General features: G+C 41.3%; 2 protein-coding genes across 7 annotated transcripts in view; one reads left to right on the forward strand and one right to left on the reverse strand.

Annotated features, from left to right (window-relative positions):
* Positions 1–210: 210 nt before the first annotated feature.
* Positions 211–11,255, reverse strand: dgcr6 (DiGeorge syndrome critical region gene 6). 5 transcript variants are annotated; one of them, XM_041203581.1, is made up of 8 exons: positions 11,075–11,252; positions 10,625–10,978; positions 9,213–9,397; positions 7,418–7,526; positions 6,960–7,120; positions 4,488–4,588; positions 3,654–3,794; positions 211–1,431 (listed from the first exon to the last, which is right to left on the reverse strand). In XM_041203581.1, exons 4-8 carry the CDS (start codon positions 7,429–7,431, stop codon positions 1,354–1,356), a joined length of 495 nt encoding a protein of 164 aa, XP_041059515.1. In that variant the 5' UTR covers positions 7,432–7,526; positions 9,213–9,397; positions 10,625–10,978; positions 11,075–11,252; the 3' UTR covers positions 211–1,353. The 5 variants fall into 5 exon arrangements, with proteins under 5 accessions (XP_041059515.1, XP_041059513.1, XP_041059512.1 ...); XM_041203579.1 differs by lacking the exon at positions 7,418–7,526 and having other exon boundaries at positions 11,075–11,255; XM_041203578.1 differs by lacking the exon at positions 7,418–7,526 and having other exon boundaries at positions 10,602–10,978; positions 11,075–11,255.
* Positions 11,256–16,894: 5,639 nt separating this feature from the next.
* Positions 16,895–27,250, forward strand: part of hps4 (HPS4 biogenesis of lysosomal organelles complex 3 subunit 2) — a 63,534-nt gene continuing 53,178 nt past the window's right edge. The window contains exon 1 of one of the 2 annotated variants that reach the window (XR_005944810.1): positions 16,895–17,193. Coding sequence is in view for 1 of the 2 variants with exons in the window: in XM_041202734.1 (XP_041058668.1) it covers positions 17,153–17,193 (41 nt within the window). In the remaining variant the exon portion in view is untranslated. The remainder of the gene's footprint in view (positions 17,194–27,250) is intronic. The other variant, XM_041202734.1, reaches the window with a different exon arrangement.

Raw genomic sequence — 27,250 nt, forward strand, 5'->3', positions numbered from 1 at the left:
CACAAATTTGGGGGCTTTGACTTACATTTATGGCTATTTTTCAAAAAACCATCCAAAATCAGGAAAAGCAAATTGGACACAATCATTTCCAAACATCACACAATTTGACTTAACTGCTTTGCTGCACATTCTAAATACCCAGTCATAAAAAGTACACTTACTGAACAAAGGATTAAAAACAGCCAAGTACAAGTGGAGTGTGATTTTAAATAGAATTAAAAAAATAGAAGTTTTATTCAATGATGTGAAAAACAAAAGTGGAATGTTCAACTATTGAAAATTAATTACCAGAATCATATACAGACCTAAAGCAAAGCAAATTAAAAATACACAACAATGGCATGCCAAGGTGATTTCTGAATTTAAATTGTGACGGTTAAGGAGCGTGGTAGCTCACTGAGTGGTCTTGGCGAAATAATCACAAGTCTGGCTTGCCTGCTCATGATTTTACCTCATCTCCCCTCTACATTACAAGTCATTTCCTAGATTAATAATTAACAGATAGTCATTTTACGTTAGTATTGTGACACTTTTACCCCATGTTCCAGGGATATCACAAAAGTTACTTCTAACAAAATGCTAGATTCCCATTCACAAAGACCACAGAGAGTGTAACATTAAGTTATACATTTTTAACAATGATTACACAATTTCTCAGTGAACCTACAACAATAACAAAAATAATCTGCTGGAAATGGTAATTACAACTTTCCCTTGTCAGTATATCATTCTCTTGCACTTGCTTTCCTAACCTTCAGCACAAAGATTCCCTGGTTATACAAATTGATGTGGTTTTATACATTCATTTACATGATTCCTTCTTAGTCAATATGCATAAAACAGAAAAAGAGACTGCACAAAGGATGTACTTCAGTGAGTACGATTCTCGATATCAATGTCACAGTTCTACCAATCACATTCAAAGATAAGCAATGTAACATTTCAATAAGTCCTGAAAATGTACTGTGTAAGTTGAACTTCTCCCTTTTTAAAAATCCATTTAAATCGAAAGGGCCGCAAATCAAATATCCGATCTAATTTGCAGCATTCGAACCAAACTGTAGAACAGGAACAACTGCGATCTGTTTTATGATCCATTTTTCACATTGTATGTAATGTACAATGACTTGACATCTAACACAATCCAAGTTGAAGGATACAGGAATCTCACTGTTTAACCAATCACAATATGTATATCATTTCCTGTACAAATAGCACTTGACAAGTCAGGATGGTGGAAACTAAAGGTTTGTAGTTTTGTTATTTCTAATCCAGTGGCTTCTGGAAATTTCCTAAATGAGCCTAAATGTCCTTCCACACATTCTTTGAATTAGACCCAATGACATTGCTACATCAGCAACTCCCTGATTCAGATATTTTTTGCTGCATTTTTAAGATCAGTTCCAGCAAATTCATCTGTAAAGTCAGCTCCTGTAAGATAAAGGAAATGAAACCATTTAAAACTTGGACCACTGGAAGTGAACACCCATCAAGGGCACAATTTCCTGTCAATGATAAAGCACCGCACTCAGCAGAAATTTGCCATGTTCATTAATTTGATCTTGGGGTGTGGTAAAGTTTGTGGGCAGAGCCAGCTTCAAACACAGCGTAAAAGATTGCAGAAGCTTAACTTGGACTGAATGTTAATTTCATTTGAAACCCCTCAATCTTTTGCACTGGTTTGGCTGATTTCAGGTGACTTGTGCTCAAAACAAAGCAACCTACCCCACTGCTATCTAATTTGGGATTTCTTGATGCTGCTGTGGACTGGGAAATGTTCTTCCTATCATTAGGAAGTAAAGTATCCAAAAGTAGTTGGTGAACCAGATCAAACTCAACATAAGTGTGATGTGATACAATCTGGGGTGAAGAATAAAGAGGCCACATGCTCTTTGAAAAGTAAGTAGCTAAATGGGGTAGAGAAACAGAGGGATCCGGGAGCTACAGACACAAAGCACTAAAAATAGTGACACAGGTTAATAAGGTTAATAAGAAAAGCAAACAAAGCACTGTGGTTAATTTATACAGGGGTTGGATTGAAAAGCAGAGAAGTTAAATTTGTATAGAACCTTGTTAGACCATGGGGTACTCTAAACATTTCTGGTCTCTATAAAAAAGGATGTAGTGGCCATTGGAGAAGATGCAAAAAAGATTTACTAGAAAGATACCAGTGCTGTGAAGTTACACCCATCAGAAAACATTGAACAGACTGTGGCTCTTTTTTAGAAGAGTGAGGAGGGATGATCTGATAGAGATTCTAAAGATCATAAAAGGGTTTGATACGGTAGGCGTAGAAAAGATGCTTCCACTTGTCGTCAAGACCAGAACTTTGGGCCATAAATACAAAACAGTCACTAATAAATTCAATAGGGAATTCTGGAGACCCTACTTCAAAAAGGTTACAGTGCAGATCTTGCTACAATAGGACAAGTCAAGGAGAATAGCATAGATGCATTAATGAGGAAACTGGAAAAACAAATGAGGGAGAAAGGAACAGAAAGAAAATTAGATGGGATTAAATGAAAGGGGTGGGAGGGGGCAGCTCATGTGACGCATCAACACCAACACAAATCTATTGGACTGAATGGCCTGTTTCTTTGCTGTGAATACTATGTAACAATTAGTATATTCAAGCATAAAATAATACAATAGTATAGCATAGAATAAGCTCATTCAGCCCATGCAGTTTGTGCTCATTATTTCGAAGAGCAATCCAGTTATTTCCACTCCGACTCTTTCCCCATATCCTGTAATTTTTCTCCATCAAATATTTATCCAATTCCTTTTTGAAAGGTAGTGTGAATAAAGGCCTGACTTGACCAAACTTAACTATATTGTATACTTAAAAAAACCTCTTCCTCTAACCAGTTTAAATTTAGGGTACAAGTTTATATCTTACAGGTATCCCAAATAAACCACATCACTTGTGCTAACTCCTGATACCCAATACTGAAAGCAGCCATTCACCTACTGGCCTGACTGCAGCAGGTAGTTCAACTGTAACATTAGCCTGAATGTTGGCAGGCTAACTGACCAAAGGGAAGCATCCTAAACCTAGATTCTCTCCGCATAAATATGCACTTCCAACAAAGGCTGCTCAATAGCAAGAGTGAGCGCAAACCAAGGCATATTTTCTCCCTCCCTAACTGAGGGCCAGTGGGACCAACTGCAACATTGCTATTGCCATCAACTAATTCAGCAGAACAGTACTGAACTTGGAACCTTTCAGCTCCATACAGCTCAATTTCACAGCATAGGATAAACTCACTGCCAATAGGAATGCAGAAGTAACACTGATAATTCTGCTTTAAAATACCAGACATAGCACACATATACACCGGTGGATTTCTTGAGGTATTGCTTAAAGTGAGCCAATGGATATGCAGCTTTGTAACAGAGGTCCATCAAGTCCTCTCAGCAGAATTGCTCATTCTGCCATTTGAGCGCCCTCTTCCCACCTTCAACTATTACCTGAATACACAAGCATTACTGATGCATAAGTTTGGAGCTAAGGCTTAATCAGGTTTTGGAAGTGTAATAGTGAATGTATCTGCTCCTTTTGGTTCAATGCTTGCCAATTACATTTTACACCAATTAGAAAGACTCAGTGACAAAAAGGATTATATATATTATATCTTTATGAATGGATTCACCTGTGGATTTGTAGTAATGTAAAATCCTGGAACACCAGCCTTCTCCAGTGTGTTCTGTTGGTCAATAACTTTCTGATCCAGCTCCAAGACTATCTTCTCATCCATCATCCTTTGCTCATCCTTAACTCTCTGCTCCAAAGCCTAGAAAAATGTGAGAGATTCAGACTGGTAAAGTTAAGGACAGGAGAAAAGAAAATTACTGGCTCTACCCCAAATTTATGTTGATGGTAAGGGAAGATGTCAAGCTTTTGTTTGTACAACCTAAGCAATCTTGGGTAGGGAAAAATTATATTTGCCTATTTCCCTGGTGTTTTACTGGCCAGACTCCCGGTCAGAGCTGATATAGGTTTTAAGTCCTTTGAAAACCTGGAGACAGCTCTCTGTTCACAGCCACTTGAAATCCAAGTGTCTGGTTATAAGTGGCCAAATTTGAACATTTGGAATATATTCAATACAGTGTATAATTTAGGAATAAGCATTTAAACTGTATTAAAAATGAAAACAGAAATACAAAGTGACATTTTCCAGTGTCATGACACATTTCAGGGAGTATCAATAAACTGTGATTTATACCATCATCTGAACAAATATTGGAACTACATTGGAACCCTTATTCCATAACCCTGGGTGTTTTATGTATGTTATCTTAAAATTACCACTTCACATATACAGACCATTCCACAAAGTCATGTACAGAAACTGAATATGACTCATGAATTAGAAAAGCAAAACCCCGGAAACTACATCATACTGTGCTAAAACAGTAGACAAATCAGAAAAGATTGGTGAAAGGATTAAAGCTATTTTGAAAGCAGTTTATCTTAACTCTCTTACCTCAAGTTCCCTTTGCTGTGCAGCTCTGAGCACTGCGAGGTTGTGGCTCTTGCAGTTCTGTAGTGCCTCCTTGTGTTTTCTCAGCAGCTCCTGTTTAAGGGCTTAACAGCAAAAACAGTATTGATGAAATATTTTCTTTCCAAAAAATTAATTTAAGAAATAAGTTATTGTAAAGAACTCTTTTTTTTTAGGGAAGAGTGGTTGTTCCCAGATCCACTTGTCCGAGAAGCCTTTCTTACAAATTAATTACACCCTATAGTGCACCATAACCACTGCAACAACATAAACAACGCATCCGTAGATCAGCTATTTTAATGTCAGGTTTTGATGAATAATGCTTCTGTGAGTTGCAATGGGAGATTTTACAACATAAAAGCGCAATATAAATGCAAATAGTTGTTGTTTTAAATTTTCATGAAGTAGCAGAAAATTATTTATCTGTTGAGCATCCTCTTCAGTCTCACCCTGTTATAGGGTTTCCAAGTGAGTTGGCCCCATGTCTCTGCTGTTACTGTGCTCACACTGCCATCAAGAGGGATATGACAATGGTCTAGTGAAGACTGATATGATGGAACAGACCTGAGGCACAGCAGGCTGGTAATCTGAAACACTGCTGATATTTCGTTTCCACTAAACAACTTTTAAATAATTTTTAAAATAGTAACATTAGTGGTCCCGGCACCACTAGTTGTTCTTGCCAACACGAACATACGAAATAAGAGAAGTAGGCCATTCGGTCTATCGAGCCTGCTCCGCCATTCAACAAGATCATGGATGATTGTTTTGTGTTTCGAGTTCCACATTCCCATCTACCCTCAATAACCTTAGATTCTTGTGAAGCAAGGGAATCAATCCACCTCTGCCTTAAAAGTGTTTGTGACCCTGCTTCCACTGCCTTCTGAGGCAGCGTTCCAAAGTCACACAACCCTCAGAAAAAATTTCTCCTCATCTCTGTCCTAAAAGGGCGACCCTTAATTTTAAAAACAGTGGCTCCTAGTTCTCGACTCACCAGAGGAAACATCCTTTCCACGCCCACTTTATCAAGGCCATTCAGGATCTTATATACTTCAATCAAGTCACCCCTCACTCTTATAAATTTCAGTGGAAACAAGCCCTTACCTCATAAGACAAACTGCTCAATCTAAGTATCAATCTAGAAAACCTCTTCTGAACTGCCTCCAATGCATTTACATCTTTCCTTAAATAAGGAGACCAAAACTGCACACAGTATTTGAGATGCTGTCTCACCAATGCCCTGTATAACTGAAGCATAACATACTTAATGTTCAATTCCCCTTGTAACAAAGGATAGCATTGCATTAGCTTTCTTGATTACTTGCTGTACATGCATACTAACTTTTTGTGACTCATGCACGAGAACACCTAGATCCCTCTGCACCTCAGAATTCTGTAGTCATTCTCTGTTTAAGTAATACTCTGTTTTTTATTCATCCTGCCAAAGTGAACAACTTCACATTTTCCGCCATCTGCCAGATTTTTTGCCCACTCACTCAATTTATCTATATCCATCTGCAAATTCGAGTCTTCTTCACAACACTTTCTACCTATCTTTGCGTCATCTGCAAATTTGCTACCATGTCTTCATTCCCCTCATCTAAATCATTGATGTAAATTGTAAAAAGTTGACGTCCCAGCACAGAACCTTGCAGGACTCCACTAGTCACATCCAGCCAATCAGACAAAGACCTATTTATGCAAACTCTGTTTTCTGCCAGCGAGCCAATCCTCTATCCAGGATAAGATGTTACCCCCTACACCATGAGCTTTTATTTTCCGCAATAATGCCTTCAAATGCCTTCTGGAAATCCGAGTACAGTACATTTATGGGCTCCCCTTTATCCACAGCACATGTTACTCCTTCAAGGAACTCTAATAAATTGCTTAAACGTGATTTCCATTTCACAAAACCATGCTGACTCTTCCTGGTTTACCTTGTGTTTTTCCTAAGTGCTCAACTACGACCTCTTTAAAGATCAACTTTAACACCTTCTCCACGACAGACAAGCTAACTGGCCCACAGTTTCCTGTTTTCAGCCTCCCTCCCTTCTTGAATAAGGGTTATATTTGCTACTTTCCAGTCTGATGGAATCTTTCCAGAATCTAGGGAATTTTGGAATTTTAACACCGATGCCTCTATTACTTCATTAGCTACCTCTTTTAAGACCCTAGGATGAAGTCCATCAAGACCCAGAGACTTGTCAGCCCGCAGCTCCATCAGTTTGCTCAGTACCACTTCCCTAGTGAATGTAATTTCACCAAGTTCTCTTCTCCCTTCCATCTCCTGATTTACAGCTATTACTGGAATGATTTTTAGATCCTCTATAGCGAAGACAGAGTAATCCTTATTTTATGTTTAAGTGGAAACACATTTTAGAACAAGGTTATATCCCTCCTCCCTTTTCATCTGTTAAAGTCTGTTTTTTCAGTCTGGGACAGACACAGCAGTCCTACCTCTGTGCTCACTGTGCAATTTCAGACGCTGGTTGTAGAGGTTTTTCTCTGTCAGGTGCTGAATCTCAAGCAAACCCTGAACAATCTCAAAGACAGTGCCATCGATCAAAGCCAAGGCCAGGTTACTTAGTATATCATAGGACAAACGCTGTTGGCATGAGCTAAAATTGGAAGAAAGAAAAAAGCCATTACAAGAAAGCTAACCTCTGATCAGTCAGGGTCTGTGGAAAGAACAGACACGTTAGCATCTCAGGAGTAGTTGGCAAAAAGTACAGATAAAAAAGGATTAGAAAGGGAAGGTCAAAAGCATGAGATCGGAGTGAGAGAGTAGAGGAATGACCTTTAAAATGCTCCATGTGAAAAAGGTTAAATGGCTGAACTGGCAGTAACACAAGACAATGGGAATTAAATAAAATACATTTAAGAAAATCAGAATATGTGTATTTTACATTCCTTACCATTGTTGTACCATTGTCTATTCTTTTTTCAATACCACTCATCGGTAATTCTTTTCCAATTCTGATGGAAGTTGCTGCCCTGGAAAGTTAACTTGCTTGTTTTCTCCTCCTTTAATTAAACAAGGAGACACTGGTTGTCCAGTGTCATCAAATGAAAAAAACTAACAAAAAGTGCCCTTTTTAAGAAAAAAGGGTGCAACTAATTTAAAAAACTCAAACAAAAACAAAGTAAATTTAGAACTTGAATATCATATTCCCTTTCCACCAAGCCACCTCCAGTGCCCATGAATCATGGAAGGTCTCAAGGGTGCCAACAGACACCGTGTACTCCATCTTCAGGGCCAACCAGGCAAGAGCAAAACCACAGAAAATGGGCAGGCAGCCAAAGTGACCACCCAACAGGCCGCATCCAAGTTGTGGATGGCTACTTTGGTCAGGACCTGGAGCAGCTCAACAGGAGGTTCCACAACTTGCTGAACCCCACACTAAGTGGCTGAAGATGAGGAGCTTGGGACTTGAATGCAGCCAGACGTTGAGGAACATCTTCAGTTAATGAAATAAGGCTGAAACCTTTCAAGTTCTATGTCCATGTGGAACACGGACTCATTCAGGCTTCAAAAGGTTACAGGCATGCCGTAACTTCAAATGTATTCAAAAGTAACTTCAAATCTATTTGATGGAATTGCACCATGCATCACTCTAACCAAAGGTGCAGGGGACGACTTCTGCAATTAATTATCACCCACATCTGAGTATTCGAATCAACATCCTAGAGTGGAGAATATAATTCAATTCAAGGACACCAGTTGAGGATGGGCCTGTTAAATACCTCAATCATTCAAATTATTTCCACCCAGGAAAGCTACTGGATTCCTGAGGATGCAGCATGATGAGAATGAAAACAAAAATTAGCTTCATCCACTGACTAAACTATTCTGTGTTTTGGATGGGGGGGGGGGGGGGTCGGGCTTTGTATATAGGGATGCTTTTAAGGTTTATTTACTCAACTGATCTTTTTATGCAGATTCTAAAAGGGATTCATGACATGCACTTTGAAATCAATAATCAATTATGTCTCAACTTTAAATTGAATTGTACAATGAGACCACATTTAGGAATAATTCAGTAAAGTGTATCAATCAAGATGCAAAAACGCAGAGCTGGAAAGCGCCAAATAGGTTTTTAGGTACTTTTTGAAAAAAACTTGCACTTATATAGCCCCTTCCCCAACCAGAGCATGTCCCAAAGTGCTTTACTGTCAATGAAGGGCAGACACTGTTGTGTAGGAAACATGGCAGCCAATTTGTACACAGCAAGCTCCCAGAAACAATGACCAGATAATCTGCAGTAATGCTAATTGAGGGATGAATATTGGCCAGGACACTTCTGTTCTTCTTCCAAATGGTGCCATAAAATCTTTTATGTCCACCTGAGAGGACAGACAGGGTCTTAGTTTAACATTTCAGCTGACTGATAGCACGTCCAACAATGCAGTGCTTCCTCAGTACTGCACATGGGTGTCAGCCTTGATTGTGTGCAAGTCTTGAAGCACAAAAGTACTTAAATTTATTTAAAGAAAGAAATGACCGAGTTCATGCTTCGTTGGTCGATTTTTGAAGTAAAGCAGCTGAAATTTATAAATCATTAAAAATGAGTAGCATAAGGCATTTAAGTACAGATGAAAAGGGGGATGGGTTTATCATAAAATGTGGCACATTGTTCAGAGATTTTTAGCAAGATAGCAGGAATAGCCTAAAACTGAATCTTGGAATGTCTGAATTCAACATTCTGCTACCTTGATAAGTCTTTGACCAGACTCTGCAGCTGAGAGAGAAGATGATAATGCTGTTCCTGCTGCTTAGCGATATCCGCTGGCTCTTCATACACCCCTATGTTTTTATTCATCTTCGAATGGAAGCTTTATGATAAAATCACCCCAGTAGCAAGGTAGTTGTTCCTTTCAACTAGGAGTCTCCTCTCCTAAAAGAAATTTAATAATCAGTTCTAAGATTACTAAAATGCAGAAAATGAAATATATTTTTTGCACAAACTTTTAGATAGGTATTTATCTTTTTCATTTGATGAGTGAATTTGACATTTGATATAATTACATATTTGCACTCTGTTACCATGATAGAAAGAAGGGAATTTCTTTATTCGTCCTCCCATTGGCCAGAAATTATGTAATGCACAGAGAACAAAGGAGAGGAACTTAACTTTTGATTTCAAAGCACCCAGCTTTCTACTTTTACTAACTGCAACTTAAACAGCTATTAAATTAATTATAGAATCAATAATTGCACCATCATTTAAGCCACATGCAAACTTTGCAAAGGGAATTATAGTTGTTCCCCTTTGCTTCTATCTTTTGAAAATGCACACTAAAGCACAGGATAAAAGTGAGGATTACCATACTTCACATTAAGGCAGCATTCAATCAAGTATATCACTAAGGAACTTTAGCAAAATTGTAACAACAGAGACCAAAGAGAGAAAATCTACATGTAGGGTTGCCAACTCTGGCTGGACATATACCTGGAGATTTCACTACCTGATCTCTTGTCTCTAACTGCCCCGCCCAGTAAACAGTCTTTTCCCTCTACAGATAACTTTTATAACTAGGGAGTCAAAAATGTCAAAAGAAATTGAAAAAAAAAAGCAGAAATTTGTTTTTAGGGCTCCAATGATTTTTCTCCCAAAGCTGCTTGCAGCAGTGTCCAGCAGATTAATCTTCCATTCCTGGAGACTCCAGCACAAACCTGGAGGGCTGGCAACCCCACCTGCATGAGACTGGAATCGCACCTAACCACAAAGGCAAATGATTGGGTCTGTCAGAAACCTGCCTTCGCAGTAACAGTTTGTCAGGGAATCGTTCTTGACCCAACCATTTCAGCTACTTCCCCTTGATAGAGGTGCTTTATTTGCCTTAACAATAGGTTTGGTTTCAGAGTGTGAACTCAAACCTTTAAAAGTTGGTCAGCCAGCGAGTCTCGTGTTAAATTGGTGGCCTGCGTGCGTTCTGGCCAAATTTAAAAAATTGCACATTTGAAATTTAATCAGGGCGTCAAAACTGCAAAGCCCCTGCAATGTAAAGTTTTGCTTTTATGTAAAGTTTATCTGCTCATTAGCTCAGTTGGCGGGCCCTTGCAAATTGCGTGCACAAATTGGCTGCTCAGTTTCTTACAATGGGGACGCTTCACTCATCACCTGGATCCAGGGACAGGGGTTTTGCGAATTGTTTTCATCTATAGGTGGGGAAATCCATACTCTGGTTTCATAGGGTTGCCAACTCCGGCTGCACGCAGTCCTGGACATTTGATTGCGTGACTTCCCATCTCACCCACCCGGTTGAATTCCCACCAATAGAACTTAAAGGCTATTAGCTGTAGAAAAGCGTTGAAAGAATTTCAAGGATTTCTTTTCTCTCTGCGGCGTCTGTTTATGGCAACGCCCAGTGGATTAATACTTCATTCCTAGAGAGGCTCCAGGGCAATCCGGGAGGGCTGGCAACCCTGACTCCAGCTTGAAGTTGATGCTGAGACGATGAATCTGCCCAGCGGCCTGCACATAAGATACAAAACCTCTAAATAAACTCCTAAAATATGCCTTAAAACCTTCGGATTCGCTCCTCAAATAATACAAAAGAGAGGTTTATACCGTAGAGAGAAAGCGAACGCTCCTTGCACACAAAGGGGAAATGCTAAATAGAAGCTACATCAACTGCTTTAAAGTATTAAACAAAATTACCAACAAAAAAAAAAACCCCCCCCCACAGCTAACTCAAATATACCAGGTCCATTTCAAAGCAAACCCTGCACCAGGCCGCACTCCAAACAGTTTTAACCGTCCCTCCCTCACTGCCCCCAGCCGCCGCCGCCGCCGCCGCCATCTTGAGTGTGGCGCCGCCGACGGCTTTGGGGCCGCGTCGCCCAGCCGCCGCCATCCTGAGTGAGGCGCCGACCTCGGCGCTGGGACCGCGCTCACGTGACCTGGGTGACCTCACTGCGTATCCGACGTCGCCTGACCTCCGCCCGGAAGCCTCTGCAGCTGTCTTTCCCAGTAGGAAGTTCGATGTGAATGAAGTGGGTGGGTGGCTTAAGATGGGATATGTGGTGGGGTGGGGTGGGGTGGGGTGGGGGGGATTAAACTTAAATGAGGGCAATTGATTTTCCCTATGGTGTTAGAGATGTTTGAGAGGGAGATGAGGATTGGAATGGGTTGTGTTATTTCTGCTCTGCTAATGGTGGGAAGTAATTCATTTTGGGGGAAAAACAATATAAAATAAAGGGTATATTTGTAAGTGGGTGCAGGTGTAGAAAGACCTGGGCTATATGTGCTTAAATAACTGGAGGTTGCAGGACAGGTTGAGAGACTGGCTAATAAAGCAAATGGGACACAAACAAAAATACCTGGAAAAAAAATACTCAGCAGGTCTGACAGCATCTGCGGAGAGGGATACAGTTGACATTTCGAGCATTTGGTATCCTAGGGTTTATGAACAGGGGCATTGAGTACAAAAGTGAGGATTTTACGGTAAACCTGTACACAATGCTGGTCAGTCAGGCCTCATTGGGTGCAGTTCTGAGTACCACGCCATCAAGAGAAGGAGGTGAAGGCGTTGGCGAGACTGCAGAAAAGGTTCACGAGAGCAGTCCTCTGAGGAGAGATTTCGGAGACTGGGCCTGTATTCTCTAAAGTTTAGAAGAATGAGAGGTGACTGCATTGAAGTGTACAGAATTCTTTCAGGGTATAGGCAGGAAGGATGTTCCCCTGGACTGGGGAGGTGGGGGAGATCTAGAGCCAGGGGATACAGTCTTAGAATAAGAGGTAGGCCATTTAGGACTGAAATGAGGAGGAATATCTTCAGCCAGAGGGTGGTGAACCTTTGCAATTCTCTACCTCAGAGGGCTGTGGAGATTTGGTCATTAAGGATGTTCATAGCAGAGGTTGATAGATTTCTAGATACCAGTGACATTAGGGGATAATGCGGGAAGATGGCATTGAGGTAGAAGATCAACCATGATCTAGTTGAATGCTGGAGCAGGCTTGAGAGGCCAAATGACCTATTCCTGCTCCAATGGTCCCTGGGATGAAGAAGTTCAGTTATTTAGATAGATTGGAGAAGTTGGCACTGTTTCCTTTGGAGAACGTTGAGAGGAGATTTGATAGAGGTATTCAAAAGTATGTGGCCCTGGACAGGGTAGATGGTGGGTGGGGGGGGTGGGGGGGGGGGGTATGCGGAATAGTTTCCATTGGTGGTAGGATCAAGAACAGGAGGGCACAAATTTTAGGTAATTGGCAAAAGGGGCAATGGTGACATGAGGAAAAGCCTTTTCATGCAGTGAGTGGTTAGGCCCTGGAATGTACTGCCTGCAAGTGTGGTGGCGGCAGGATCAATGGAGAGGGAAATAGATTATTATCTGAACAAGAAAAATGTGCATGGTTGTGGGAAGGGGGTGGTGGAATGGCACTATATGAATTGCTCCTTTGGAGAGCCAGCGCAGAGGTGATGGGCAGAATGGCTTCCTGTGCTGTAACCATTCTGTGATGCTGCTGGAGTAGTTGGGGGCTAGTATATAGTTTGGGGCTGAGTGGCCTGCTCATGTTGAAGGGTAGCAATGGGTGAGGGTGCTGGGTGATGCAAACTGTTCCATTGCACTTGATTTAACAATTTTTTAAGATTAATTTATTTTCTTAGGTGTCAGCTGTGGCTCAGCCCTCCTGCCTCCCAAGGTTGTGGATTCAACTCCCACTCCAGAGACATGATCATTGAATCAAGACTGGCATTCCCAGTGCGGTAATTGAGGGAGTTCTGCACTGTCGGAAGTGGTGTCTTTCAGATGAGATGTTAAACAGAGGTCCCTATCTGACTTTGTGGGTGGTTGGAAAAGATCACATGGCATTGTTTCAAAGGGCAGTGAAGTTTTCCCTAGTCAAATATTATCCCTCAACCAACATAATTGAAGTAGATTCTGTGGTTGTTATCTCTGATGTTTGTGGGAGCTTACAGTGTTCAAATTTGCTTCAGAATTTCCCTTTATTGACTGTAAAGTGCTTTGGGGTGTCCTGAGGCCATTGAAGTGCTATATAAATACAAATATGTTTAAAATTTTATTTTAGGATTTCCCCAATTCCCTTCTATCCTCTCAGTGATATTCTCACATTGTTGGGTGCTTATTCACACTTCCAGTGGCACTGTTACAAAGATTGCAAGTCTTGCATTGGTTCTTCATTTACAGTACATTCCATTTATAATCTTTGCCTTTTGTCTCCCACAGCCTAGCTTCATTCTATTGTTATAAACTCTTCATGTCCTTTGTCCCTCCCAAGTGCACTTTGATTCTTACTTTCTATTCACTATCAACCGTTTGCACCACCTTTTGTGGCAGAGCCTTTAGCTGTCTCTGTGATACTTTCCACCTCTATAATCTCTGCAAAGGCGCAATGGGGAAAGGCCGCTGTGTAAGACCTTTTTGTCATTGTGTACCGAGGGGCTGGGAATTGTATAGACCTCTTGGGCTGTACGGCTCACAATAAAGGTATGCATTGAATACTAATTGTATTATAATTGCATTGAAGTACCTCAGAGTGCAGAATGACGTGTGTTGATAACTCCAATACCGTTGCACTATCTGATTGTAATGACCATATTGGAACGATTGTAATATTCATTGATTGTATTGAAGTTCCTCGTGATCCATGTGTAAAAGTTGAATCTGATTGCACTTTTTGTGATGGCCATTTAGAAATGTTTTGTAATGTTCTTCCAGATATTTTATGAATAAAGTATATTTTTCAAAAAAAATCTCCACAAAATCCACCTCCTCCAGCCAAGCTTTCCTAGTTAATTCTCACACCATCACTTGCTGCCCATTTCCTGTGTTTATCTGTGTAACACCTTGTGGCATTCCTTTTACACAAAGCTCTGGAATGCCCTCCCTAAATCTCCAGCTCTCTCTCTCTCTCAAGGACACTACTTAAAACCTCAGTTATGATTGATAACTTGGAGTGCTTTACTATGTCAAAGGCGTCATATGAATGCAACTGAATTGAAGTCATTACCTGTTAGTTTCAGGTTGCAGCTTAGGAGAGCTTGGCATTTTAAGATCGTTCTGGTATATAGCATCATGTCATGTGGTCCTAGCTGAGGTGCTGTTTTAAAAATAGTAATAGGTGTTGAATTATATGTATGATTTTCAAGGTGAAGGAACAGGAACCAAGTAGTGGAGACTGATAGAAATATTAAATTTGAAATAAGGGAAAAGAGTGAAGGAGTGAAATAGAGCTGAAAGATCTGGGGCACAAAAAAGTGCTGCTTAACTCCAAGTGTTTGACAGCAGCAACAATAAGTTAAAAAGTGGATCCTAAGCTTAGATATGCCCAGAAAATAGATGCAAGAGAGAGATGCCTGAGAAAGCAAGGAGAGAAGCTTTAAACTTTTGGCGAGACCACATCGAGAGTACTGTGTACAGTTTTGGTTTCCTTATTTAAGAAAAGATATAAATGTGTTAGAAGCAGTTCAGAGAAGGTTCACTCGACTGATACCTAGGATTTGGAGTGGGTGGTTATATGAGGAAAGGTTGGACAGGCTAGCTCTGTATCCATTGGAGTTTAGAAGATTGAGAGGTGGTCTTATTGAAACATGAGATCCTGAGGGGACTTGACAGGGTGTGTGCTAAAAGGATGTTTCCCCTTGTGGGAGAGACTAGAACTAGGGGACCAAGTTTAAAAATAAGGGGTCTCCCAAATAAGAAGGAAATGAGAAACTTTTTCTCTCACAGGGTCATGAGTCTTTGGAACTCTCTTCCCCAGGAAGCGGTGGTGGAGGGGTCAATTAATATTTTCAAGGCAGATGTAGATAGAAGCTTGACTGACAAGGGAGTCAAAGGATTTAGGGGGAGAATTTTCTCCCCATTGGGCAGGCCGGTCAGGAGTGGGCATTGACAGGCGTGGGGCCGATCGCCGTCTGCGAGCTACCGTTTTACGTGGGCGGGCCTTATTGGCCTGCCCAGCGTGAGGCGCACCTGGAAGCGCTCGGCGTTACTTGTGCAGGAGGGGGAAGGAGGGAGAGTCGGGGTCTGCGCTCTTTCGCATGTGTACAGAAGATTCTGCCTAGGAGTAGGCAGGAATGTGGAGTTGAGGCCACAATCAGATCAGATCAGCCAGTTCTGAAGAAGTCATAAGAGATAAAAACAGAGAGAAGTCATATTGGGTTCAAAATGGGAACTCTGTTTCTCTCCACAGATGCTGCCACACCCGCTGAGTTTTTCCAGCATTTTCTGTTTTGGTATCAGATCAGCCATGATCTTATTGAATGGCAGAGCAGGCTGGAGGGGCCGAATGGCCTACTCCTGCTCCTAATTTGGATGTTCGTATGTAATTAAATCAACGTGGCAACAGCAATGAATAGCAAATTCCCTGGTTCGACTTTACTTCCAGTTTGTCGTTTTCTTTACATGCCCAGAAAATGGTGGGTAAGAAGTGTGTCTGCTTTGGAGAAGCATAGAATGATTACACAGCGCACAGTGAGTAGACGAGTCGAGGACAGCATCCTTGGAAACACCTCATTCAGTTCGCTGGTTGGGAAATCCGCCTTCCCTTTCTTCCCTCATCTTCCGACTAGGCACTATACAGCCTTCCGGACTGAATATTGAATTCAACAACTTTAGGTCTTGAGCTCCCTCCTCCATCCCCACCCCCTTCCTTTTGTTTTTTTTCCCCAATAATTTATATAGATTTTTCTTTTCCCACCTATTTCCACTATTTTTAAATCTTTTATGCTCCCCCACCCCCACCAGAGCTATACCTTGAGTGCCCTACCATCCATTCTTAATTAGCACATTCGTTTAGATAACATCACCAACTTCAATACCTCTGTGTTCTTTTGTTCTTTTGTCTGTGACATCTTTTGATGACCTGCTCTTATCACTGCTTGCTTGTCCCTACAACCACAACCCCCCTCCACTTCTCTCCCCCCCCCCACCCCCCACCCCCCACCCAACCTTAAACCAGGTTATATTTCCCTCAGAGATAAAAACAAAAAAACTGCGGATGCTGGAAATCCAAAACAAAAACAGAATTACCTGGAAAAACTCAGCAGGTCTGGCAGCATCGGCGGAGAAGAAAAGAGTTGACGTTTCGAGTCCTCATGACCCTTCGACAGAACTTGAGTTCGAATCCAGGACTCGAACTCAAGTTTTGTCGAAGGGTCATGAGGACTCGAAACGTCAACTCTTTTCTTCTCCGCCGATGCTGCCAGACCTGCTGAGTTTTTCCAGGTAATTCTGTTTTTGTTTTGGATTTCCAGCATCCGCAGTTTTTTGTTTTTATTTTTTTCCCTTTTCATCCCCACCCCCCGGCTACCAGTAGAGTTGAGTAAACCAATTCATGCTTGCTACAGAACTGCCAACCAGCAAGAGAGCCAACAATTTGGGAGGAGTGGCTAGGCATGAAGGGTGGGGAGCAGGACGACTGAACCGGTATGACTTAAGTTTAACATCGCAACGCAAAACGACAAGCGACCGGGAAGAGGAAGAGGGTTTTGACAGGGTTGAGAGGAGCGTCCGCTGTAATGCGCCTTCGGATCGATGCGAAGCCCTGGCTGTAGCTTCTTATAATGCATCCTGTAGGGAGGTGACTGCGCCGTACACTGTTTGTTGTTCTGAAATCCGATGGGGCTGCATCTCGGGTGCCAGAGCTTTTTAATACTTGGAGGAAGCCCTCGCTATTTAGTAAATGGCCACCGCGACTGACACAGAACAGAAAGCCGCAGCATGGTGAGTGACCATGCATTAGATCGAAAGTGTTTGAATTTGCAAATGTTAAGGTTATTGAGCGTGCTGTCTGCGAAGGAATCCACAGCACTCTGTTAGTTCTCCTTGTAAATGTTTGCTTCTAGCGCAATCATAAGCCCAGACCTGACTGCCTAGTTATGGTCCATGTATTATGGATTAAATTGCATTAAGCTGTTAAGGGCAAGACTTGCTTTTATTTTTGGAAATGTCAAAAACAACTTGTGTTTATGTAGTGCCTTTAACATACTAAACTGTCCAGCTGCTTCACTGGAGGGTTTTAGCAAAGAAAATTAAACGCTGAGCTACATAAGGAGATATTTTGACAAGTGACCAAAGCCTTGGTCAAAGAGGCTGGTTTTAAGGGGCATCTTAAAGGAGGAAAGAGGTAGAGGAGTGGGAAGAGCTTTAAGGAGGGAATTCTAGAGCTTAAGACCTAGCTATCTGAAGGCATAACCGCCAATGGTGGAGGAATTAAAACCGGGGTGTACAAAAGGCCAGAATGGGAGGCGTGCAAAGATCTTGGAGGCCAGAGGAGGGTACAGAGGTATGTCGTTACGACCGATCGCTGGGTGAGGTCCCCCAATTTGTTAAGATCCCGGACAAGGTACCCCAAATTGTTATGCTCCTGGGTCGGATGGATGAACTGGCTCCCCTTCTTTATCCAACCCCCTTGGTTGGTCACAACAAAGTTAATTTAAACAGGATCCTTCCCTTGTGGATACTTTTTCCCAGTCCAAGTGTATTTATGTTTTAAAAGGAACCTATTTAGCCAGGCTTTCTTGAGTCAAAGAAAGAGTGAGTTTATTAGTTACTAAACATGAGAAAAAATAATAAAAATGCAACACGCATACACACAGATTAGAAATGCAAAATTGAGTCCAAAGATAAGGTTAAAAGATATACAAATCGGACCTTCGGCTTGTCCATGAGGAGTAGGTGGCAATAGTGCATTGTTAAGTTGGGTGATTCTGGTAGAGCTGACTTTGGCAGTTGAACAGTGGGTTTGGAGATTCTTGGTTCTGCAGGTTATCTGAAAGGAATTGCCCTGTTTCCTTTTCGACTGTGGCTTTGCTGACTTGTGACTTGCTTCCAGCAATTAGAAAGAGAGAGGACTTGTTTTACCTGCAAGTGCGGGGATGCCTTTTTGATGTTCTTCAGCTGTAACCTTCACAGCACATCCTTGCACACTGGGCCTGGAACACCAAAACGAGCACACAGAACTAGGGTTGCAGTTGACTTTTTAACCCCTTTTCTTGCGTATTCCTGAAGGGAAAAGAAACAAGCGTGCCTTTCACCCAGATCAGCTTTCTTTTCAACTTGCATCATGTCCTCAGTCTAGGATATAACTCACAGGAGATGGTTTCTGCTGCGATGATAATTAGCCTTCATTATCTCTGCAACCATAGGAGATTACAGTTCAGTTTTCCTTTGAAGTGCCTCTGTCTGAAGTAGGCCTTGTCACAACTATTTAGGTGCAACATTCCATTTTCTCTGGACTAGCTAGTCAAGTAATCCACATCGGAATTTTGCAGCAAGCGGTTACTTTACAGTCTCAGTCAGCTTTTGCTTGTATGTCCTTTTTTAAAAAAAACACAGGCCTTACTTAAAAGTTCAATAAGTCTGTAAGTGATTCAGGGATATGATCCACTGTTCATGACAATGTAGAGGTGAGGCAGTGGAGTAATTTGAAAACAAAGATGGGAATTTTAAAAGGGAGGGCTTGCTGGACCAGGAACCAATTCTCTGCACAGTACTGTATTGGAAAGAATCACCACTGTTTTGTGATCCTATCAGCACTCCTTGCGAGAGATGAAAGAGCAGATATGAGGCAATTAAATATTCTACCTACTGGGTGAAAAAGAAGAGGCTGCACTACAATTGCTCTAGTTGGTTAGTTGATCAAGGAGTAACCATGGGAACAGAATTCGAAACCAGTCAGCTGCTTGCTTGCTTTCCTTTTCTGAAAAAATTATTCATTCGTGAAATGCCAACATTGCTGGCAAGGCCACCATTTATTGCCCATCCCTAAATGCCCTTGAGAAGGCAGTGGTGAGCTGCCTTCTTTAACCGCTATGGTCTCTCTGGTGAAGATACTCACACAGTCCCGTTAGAAAGGAGTTCCAGAATTTTGTACAGCAACAACAAAGGAATGGTGATGGATTTCCAAGTTCCCATTTTCTCTCTCTCTCTCTCTCTCTCTCTCTCTCTGGCTCTAAAGTATTCAAGTTCGGATCAGTCCTGTGACGGACAGAGAGAATCTGTCACTGAATCACCAAGGCACAGGAAATAATTTACCCAAGGGATTCTTTCATGAGCATTGAGGAGACTCCATTAATGCTGAGCACTGTTTTTGGTAATTGAGGAAAGTACTTCCAACCAACCTATCATGACCTTTACTGGTCAATGTTTATAGAGGCCTAATTGTGTCAATACTGATGTGCTCACTGTAAAAGTTGGGGACTGTATGTCAACAAAATTCTTGTTTAAATGGAAATGAAGAGAGAAAAGGCAATCTTGCTTTCTTTCTTTTCCCCTATCTGTATACTCTCTGTACATTGGTTTGTTTTGGCTCTTGACATTTTGCAATCCATGCCATTTACACTTCCAGATGGTATTCAGCAGCCTTTTGAGTGTCATCTGGGATGAAACTCTTGATGACACTGACATAGTTCCAAACCACAGACTGAGTTATGTATTGGACAAATATGAGCCTGTACATGCAGAGTTGATTTAAAGTTGTGATCAGGATTTTCATTTTCTGCCCATTGCAGGGTGGGAGTTCAAAGTCTGTCAGGTAGGCCCCAGTTTGCCTACTCATGGCCCTAAGAAAATGGATCCTTTCAGTATCAAGTGCTGTCAATAGTCCTGTGCCTACAGTAGCAACTTGCATTTGTATAGTGCTAATGATATTGTGAAGTATCCCAAGGCACTTCGCAGGAGCATTATCAGACAAAATTTGCCACTAAGGCCTCATAAGGAGATGTTAGGAAAGGTGACCAAAAGCCTGTAAAGTTCAAAAAGATAATTTTTAAGAAGTGCTGTAGAGGCAGAGAGGATTCCAGAGCCTTGGGCCTAGGCAGCTTGGCACAAACTAGGGATCAGGCCTGGGATACTCTTGGCTGAACAAGGCATTCCAGTTACCATCTGAACAGTCTGGGTCTTGTGAACCTATCAGCACCCCTTGCAAGAGATGAAAAGTGGATATGAGGCAATTAAATATCCCATCTATTGTGATAAATGAGATGAGTAATATACTTGTTATGGTAGGTTGTTAAATCATGGGATTTGTTGCATGTTGACGCACTATGGTCAATCTCTAGCCTTAAGCTATAATGGTCCCAAAAAAGACTTAAAAGTACAATTTGTTGAGTTCGTACAGAAGGGTGCTTACACCCAATGAACTGTAGTCATTGACGAGTCTGCAGAGGTAAATAGAAGAACATTTTGGAGCTGAGGGGTAAGGGCATATTTTAGTGCAAGTTGTAGGCCAAATGTGTGCAGAATGCTGGAGATGCAAATTCTCCTTGGGAAGCCTGATTTTTTTTCTTGCTATGACATATGCCCTTTCCAGCACTGCCCATGAGTCTGTCAGGAGTCAAAAACTTGCCTTTTTTAAAAATATCCTCCTGATTGTCCCCAGGAGCTTTCTCCCTGGTGCCCTGGCCAATATTTATCCCTCAATGAACTTCACAAAAATAAATTACCTGGTCATTATCATATGGTTGATTGTGGGAGCTTGCTGTGCACAAATTGGCTGGCAAGTTTCCTACATTACAACAATGACTAGCACTTCAGAAGCACTTGATTGGCTGTAAAGCACTTTGGGGCATGTTGAGGTAGTGAAAGGCGTGATATAAATGCATGCCTTCCTATAGCTTGTCTAGTAGGACCTCAATGTTCAGCCTGTTTGGTATGTGAAACAAATGTTTTATGATCACTCCTTCCTCACAAACATTCACTTCCTCCACCACTGACTATCAGTGGCAGCAGTGCGTAACATCTACAAGATGCAATACAGGAACTCAGCAAGGCTCCTTAGGCAGCAGAAGGCGTGGCTGCCAATGGTGGAGTGATTAAAACTGGAAATGCTCAAGAGACTAGAAGTTATCTTGATTGCAGGGTTAGAGAAGGTGGGGAGGAGAGAAGCCATAAAGGGATTTGAAAACAAGAATGAGAATTTAGAAATCAAGACAGCAAAGGAAAACGTGGTATTCTCTGCTGCTGTGGACATTTGACACTGCCTTGTTTACAATACAACAGTCATGTCAAAGCCAGGATTGCTACTGGAGGGAGCCTTACAATGTGAATGTAACATGTTACACTCTTCACACCCTTTTTCACTCCGTGCCCTTAAAATGTAATTGTCACAAGGCTTTGTGTTGTTCCTGAACTCCCCTTCTTTCACGTAAAACAATATAAAAATTCAGGTTTCCAATTGATTCTGGCTGCTTACCGGAATGTCCCAATCTTTGACCTGGAATTTCTCCTCCCCTCTTTTTCTCAACATAATTGCAAAATTTCAACAATGTATGTGAGACTAAGTTTCGTGTTTTTGCATGATTATTCTGAAATGCTGCCACTATCTTCCTGGCTAAATGTTTTCAACATTGGTGTGGAGGGTACTTTAGATGGTTCTACTGAAGAGAATTAAGTCTTAGTTTGCATATGCTATATTGGAGCACAATGATCTCACTACATTAGTCTGAAGGACTCTGTATAGACTCCAAACTGGAGCATTCAAATCACTAACCATAAGAAGAGAGGTTTTTCCATTAAATCCTAAGGATTTTCTCTCTCTCTCTCTCACACAAAGATAATAAATTATGGTTGAGCAAGGTTGCATTGGCTGCCTTTGGTAAACAGCAATTGGTAGAAAGCTATTTGAGCTTGATCCTATCTCCACGCATCAATACACATAAGAACTTGCTCAGTAGGACCACCGAGTCATGATCAAGAACTGGGACTCCCAACTAATTTTTGTTGGATCATTAGATCAGTAATGTTGAGGCCAGTTAGAGTAACCCTCCCACTATCATTGCTGAGAGTAGCTAATGGTGCTTTTTATAAAGCACTTATGACAGTACCAGGGTCTCCAGTTTTTAACATGCGGCTCTTTAACATTTAGCAACAATTCCAAAGTAAACTTTAAGGGTCAGACAAGTACATGGAATTACATAAAACGTACAGCACACAGAAACAGGCCACGTGGGCTAGTTGGTCAATTCTCATGTTTATGCGCCACATGAGCCTTCTCCCATCCCATCAACAAATCTTTTAATTTCTTTCTCCCTCATGTATTTATCTAGTTGCCTCTTAAACGCATTTGTGCTATTTTCTTTCATCTGCTCCAGTAAAAATAAATTGACTTTTCCCAGTGTCTGACCTTGGATTACTCAGTAGACTCCACATATGAGCTAGTAGTTCTAAACTGGAGCCCTCAAATCACCAACCATAAGAAGAGAGGTTTTTCCTTTAAATTCTAAGGATTTTTTTTTCTCTCTCTTTTTCTCTCGCACACACAAAGATAAATTAGGATTGAGGAAGGTTTTGTAATGTAAAAGCAATTTAACTTGGCATAAACTAGGGATCAGGTCTGGGATACTCTTGGATGAACAAGGCACTCCAGTTACCAACTGAACAGTTTGGGTCTTGTGAAGGTGTGAGTGGCGGGTTTGGGTGGTGCAGGGGGGTTTGGGGGGGTGGTGGGGGGTTGTTGGTGGCGATGGTTGCTTCCAGAGGTGCTGTTTCCCAACCTGTATTAAATATTCATGATGAATACAGCTTTATCCCTAAATAGTCAGAAAGTTGCTTTAGGATTGCCGTCCACTAGGGAGAGCCACAGTACATAAAAAAAAATTCAGAGACTTACTCATTATAGTCTTGCACGTTTCTGAATAGAGTTAAAATGCCCTTTATTTAAAAAAAATAAGACTACACAGGGAGAATTCACTGAGCCATTCACCGCAAGGGCTTTAAATGCACATTATGTAGTGCTTGGAAGAAAATGGGATATTCTCATGCAGACTGTGTTGAAACAAACACCCATTGTTTTCTCAAAAATCTTCACATTATTTGTGATCACAAGATTGGAATGCACAGGAAAGGTCATTTTGCTCTTAGCTTATCTTTCCAGAAATACCTTGCAGTCTTCCCATTGTGCCAACCAGTTATTTCTTAAACCAGAAGATTTGTTTACCAGTGTAATCAGTGCAATTGTTTATACTTCCAATAACAACTTACATTTATGTAGTGCCTTTAATGTAGTAAAAGATCCCAAGGTGTTTCAGAGGAGTGTTAGTCCGTTGCCTTATTTGGAGGCTATTCATTATGTTGACCAGTTTTTGTGTGAAAAAGTGTTCCCTGATATGACCCTTAGACTTTTTATTTGTAGTTTCAGTCAATGTCACCTACTCTCATTTTTTTTAAAAGAAATGTTTGTAAAAAGGACAAAGTACCTGTGTGCAATCATTAAAGAAAATGTCAACCATAAAAGGTTTTTTGTTTTGTGAACCTATCAGTACTCCTTGCAAGAGATGAAAGAGTGGTTATGAGGCAATTAAATGTTCCCTCTACTGTGATAAATGAGATGAGTAATATCATACTTGTTATGGTAGGTTGTTAAATCATGGGATTTGTTGCATGGTGACGCACTATGGTCAATCTCTAGCCTTAAGCTAATAATGGTCCCAAAATAGACTTAAAGTATCATTTGTTGAATTCGTACAGAAGGGTGCGTACACCCAATGAACTGTAGTCATTGACGAGTCTGCAGAGGTAAATAGAAGAACATTTTGGAGCTGAGGGGTAAGGGCATATTTTAGTGCAAGTTGTAGGCCAAATGTGTGCAGAATGCTGGAGATGCAACTTCTCCTTGGGAAGCCTTTTTTTTTTACCTTGGTATAACATAGGCCCTTTCCAGCATATTGTGTCTGTCAGGAGTTGAAAACCTGCCTGTTTTTTTTCTTAAATCCTCCTGATTGTCCCAAGGAGATTTCTCCCTAGTGCCCTGGCCAATATTTATCCCTCAATGAACTTCACAAAAATAAATTATCTGGTTATTATCATATGGTTGATTGTGGGAGCTTGCTGTGCACAAATTGGCTGGCAATTTTCCTACATTACAACAATACTTGATTGGCTGTAAAGCACTTTGGGGCATGTTGAGGTAGTGAAAGGAGTGATATAAATGCATGTCTTCCTATAACTTGTCTAGTAGGATCTCAATGTTCAGCCTGTTTGGTATGTGAAACAAATGTTTTATGATCACCCCTTCCACGCAAACATTCACTTTCTCCACTACCGACTAACAGTGCGTAACATCTACAAGATGCAATACAGGAACTCAGCAAGGCTCCTTAGGCAGCACCTTCCAAACTCACGACCTCTACCACCTAGAAGGACAAAGGTAGCAGACACATGGGAACACGACCACCTGGAAGCTCCCCTCCAAGCCACTCCCATCCTGACTTGGAAATATATCGCCATTCCTTTACTGTCACTGGGTCAAAATCCTGGAACTCTCTCCCAAACAGCACTGTGGGAGTACCAACATCACGGGGACTGCAGCGGTTCAAGAAGGCAGCTCACCACCACCTTCTCAAGGGCAATTAGGGATGGGCAATAAATGCTGGCCTAGCCAGCCACGCCCACATCCCGTTAATGAATTTTGAAAAACCCTTTCCCCAATATGATAAGAACCTATTTTTTGGAAAGGGCACAATGATTAAACCGTCGAGCACTTTTCTTGCCTTATTTCGTTATTTTGCATTCTTGTTTGTTTATTGTGTTAAAGGCGCTATATAAATACAAGTTATTGTTTCCTTTCATACTGAGGCACAAAAGGTGGATGATTTGTTTGTTGGGAAATAGAGATAGTTTAAGTAAGTTATGTTTGTATTTGTGGGTGTTAGGAATGAGTTTTAGCTTTAAAGTTTAAGTTTGATTTGTATTTCTGTATCTGTGTTAAGAAAGGTCAATTGGAGTTTTAGTTTCATTTTAAAAGGCTGCTTGCATTTCTAATGAGAAGGTTACGACCCCTATAGGTTAAAAGTAGAAAGAATAGTGCTGTTGCCTAGCAACAGGGGGACCAGATAGGCAGGTTCCTCCCACAGACATACACACGGAACTAAAGAAATAGCAGTTTTAAGTTCAGTTGAAGCTAGGACCCCAGAAACAATGGACATTGGGAGATGGGACTGCAGATTTCCCAAAAGAACAAAAAGATCCCAAGCGAAGGAAATCCCAAAAATCCAGGAGGATGGAAGAGGGGAAAGCCCAAAGGAGGCCTTGTAGTCAAGGGAAGGACAGGAACTGGGAAAAAGTCCTGTTAAGTGAGGTTAAGAGTGAAGGGCAGAGAGAAAGGCACCAAGCTTCAGGTTTAAAGTGAGAACAGCTTGCAGGGAGCAAAAAGGTTCAAAGAGTTAACTGAAGGTCTGTAATTCTTTGCTATGGGCATGTGAAGCAGTGGCTTACTGTTAAGGCTGAGTTGGTGAGAGAGAGTGCATGGAAGACAGCTTGAATGAATGTGGTAACCAGGGAAGAGGAACATCTGAAGGAGGGTTTGAAACCCTGGAGGTGAGCCCTTATGGAAGGTGTCTGAGAGAAAGCGTCACTTTGGGAGAAGATTCCAAGGTGAAGTCTTGGAGTGTGGAGATTGGAAACCCTCGTGTGAAGGACAGAATTCAGTGAGATTGGTTGGCTCAACGTGTGACAAGCATCTGGGGAGAAATCCACAGCATCTGGTTGAGGTAGCATCTGTTACTTGGTTTTAGCATGTGGTGTGTCTGACCACAGGGTGACATAGGTGTACATGGGCTGGGTACTTATTGTGTACATTAAAATATAAGATAGCTTTTGTAACTTGTGTCATCCTTACAAACCTGTATATATCTGTAAAGTTATAGTTGTGGGTGAAGAGATATTGTAATATAGTTCATCTTTTCCTGTTGAGTAAATGTTTTATTATTTTGTTTAAAGTTCATCAGCTGATTCCTGTACCTCTGTTCGGTAGCTGCTCTCCAATTATGTACACAAACAATTAAAATTTAGGATCTATCAAGCTGGGTTCCACTCTCTGATCAGGCTTGTCCAGGGGTAACCTCAGCTGGGGATCATAACGTGTTCAAGTGCCAGTTTAATTTAACCCAAACAAATATTTTCTGATTGCCAGATTAAATAAAATCTCCAGAAAGAGTGAAGAATTAATGGAATAAATATGGAAAGAGGAAGCACAAAAGAAGGAAAAGGCCAATGAAATGAAAGGAAATGGAATACAATTCCTTGGGCTCAAACCCAGCAATGAGTAACTGCTTTCAGGAGAGGAGGGTCAAATTTTTTTTTAAACCAAAATAGAACTGTCAGACAAAATACCCTGTCAATTCTGTTACTCATTATAGCATTTCTCTCTTAGTAATAGAGGACAGAATTACAGTTTGCTCTACATTTCCCAATTTTCCTCCCTAATAATGCCCGTAGAGGTACTTTGTTTCAAAACTGGCAGCCTCGGGACCAAGCCCACACCAGATTGTGGATCTTGCTGGATTTTGGAGAAAAATAAACGCAACCGTCATTAATAAGAGACACGTGAAATCAAGTGAATAATTTTTTTTATATTAAAGTTCGAAAAAAATACATAACAGCAAAGAAATAATATTTGAAAAAAAGTAAGGTAAGTAAGACCTTAGAAATCAAGGGGTCGTTCAGAGCACGGGAAATGACCAATGGGCAAGGCCAGTAACCAGCCTGGTGTGCCAGTGTGCCAATGCAGCATCTAGCTGAATTGACCTGCTAAGTTATTTAACTCATTTAGTAACAGTTAAAGTTGATGTGTGGAAGCTTATAGAAACATCTGGTTTTCAGACAGCTGGATTTGAGACTCTATCTCTATTGAAAAAATAAGGAACTTGTGCAGCCAACATCAAAGCCTGAAATCAATTCTAGGAACAAATCCACAGTAGAGGAAGTTTTATCATAGCGGGTCTTAAAGGCATGACCTGGGTTCAGCCGCCAGCAAAGCGCTCATCGCCACCAGCTCACCACC

This window comes from Carcharodon carcharias, chromosome 13 (genome assembly GCF_017639515.1).
Source record: "Carcharodon carcharias isolate sCarCar2 chromosome 13, sCarCar2.pri, whole genome shotgun sequence".
Classification (NCBI taxonomy): Eukaryota; Metazoa; Chordata; class Chondrichthyes; order Lamniformes; family Lamnidae; genus Carcharodon; species Carcharodon carcharias.

What these genes read in the sequence shown, in the direction of transcription:
- dgcr6 (XM_041203579.1), bottom strand. Translation starts at nt 9,322, where the DNA reads ATGAATAAAAACATAGGGGTGTATGAAGAGCCAGCGGATATCGCTAAG. An exon ending in CTGGTCAAAGACTTATCAAG is followed by an intron (nt 7,121 to 9,212) that starts GTAGCAGAATGT and finishes TTCCAATTTTAG; the next exon opens with CTCATGCCAACAGCGTTTGT. An exon ending in CACAGCAAAGGGAACTTGAG is followed by an intron (nt 3,795 to 4,487) that starts GTAAGAGAGTTA and finishes ACATTTTTCTAG; the next exon opens with GCTTTGGAGCAGAGAGTTAA.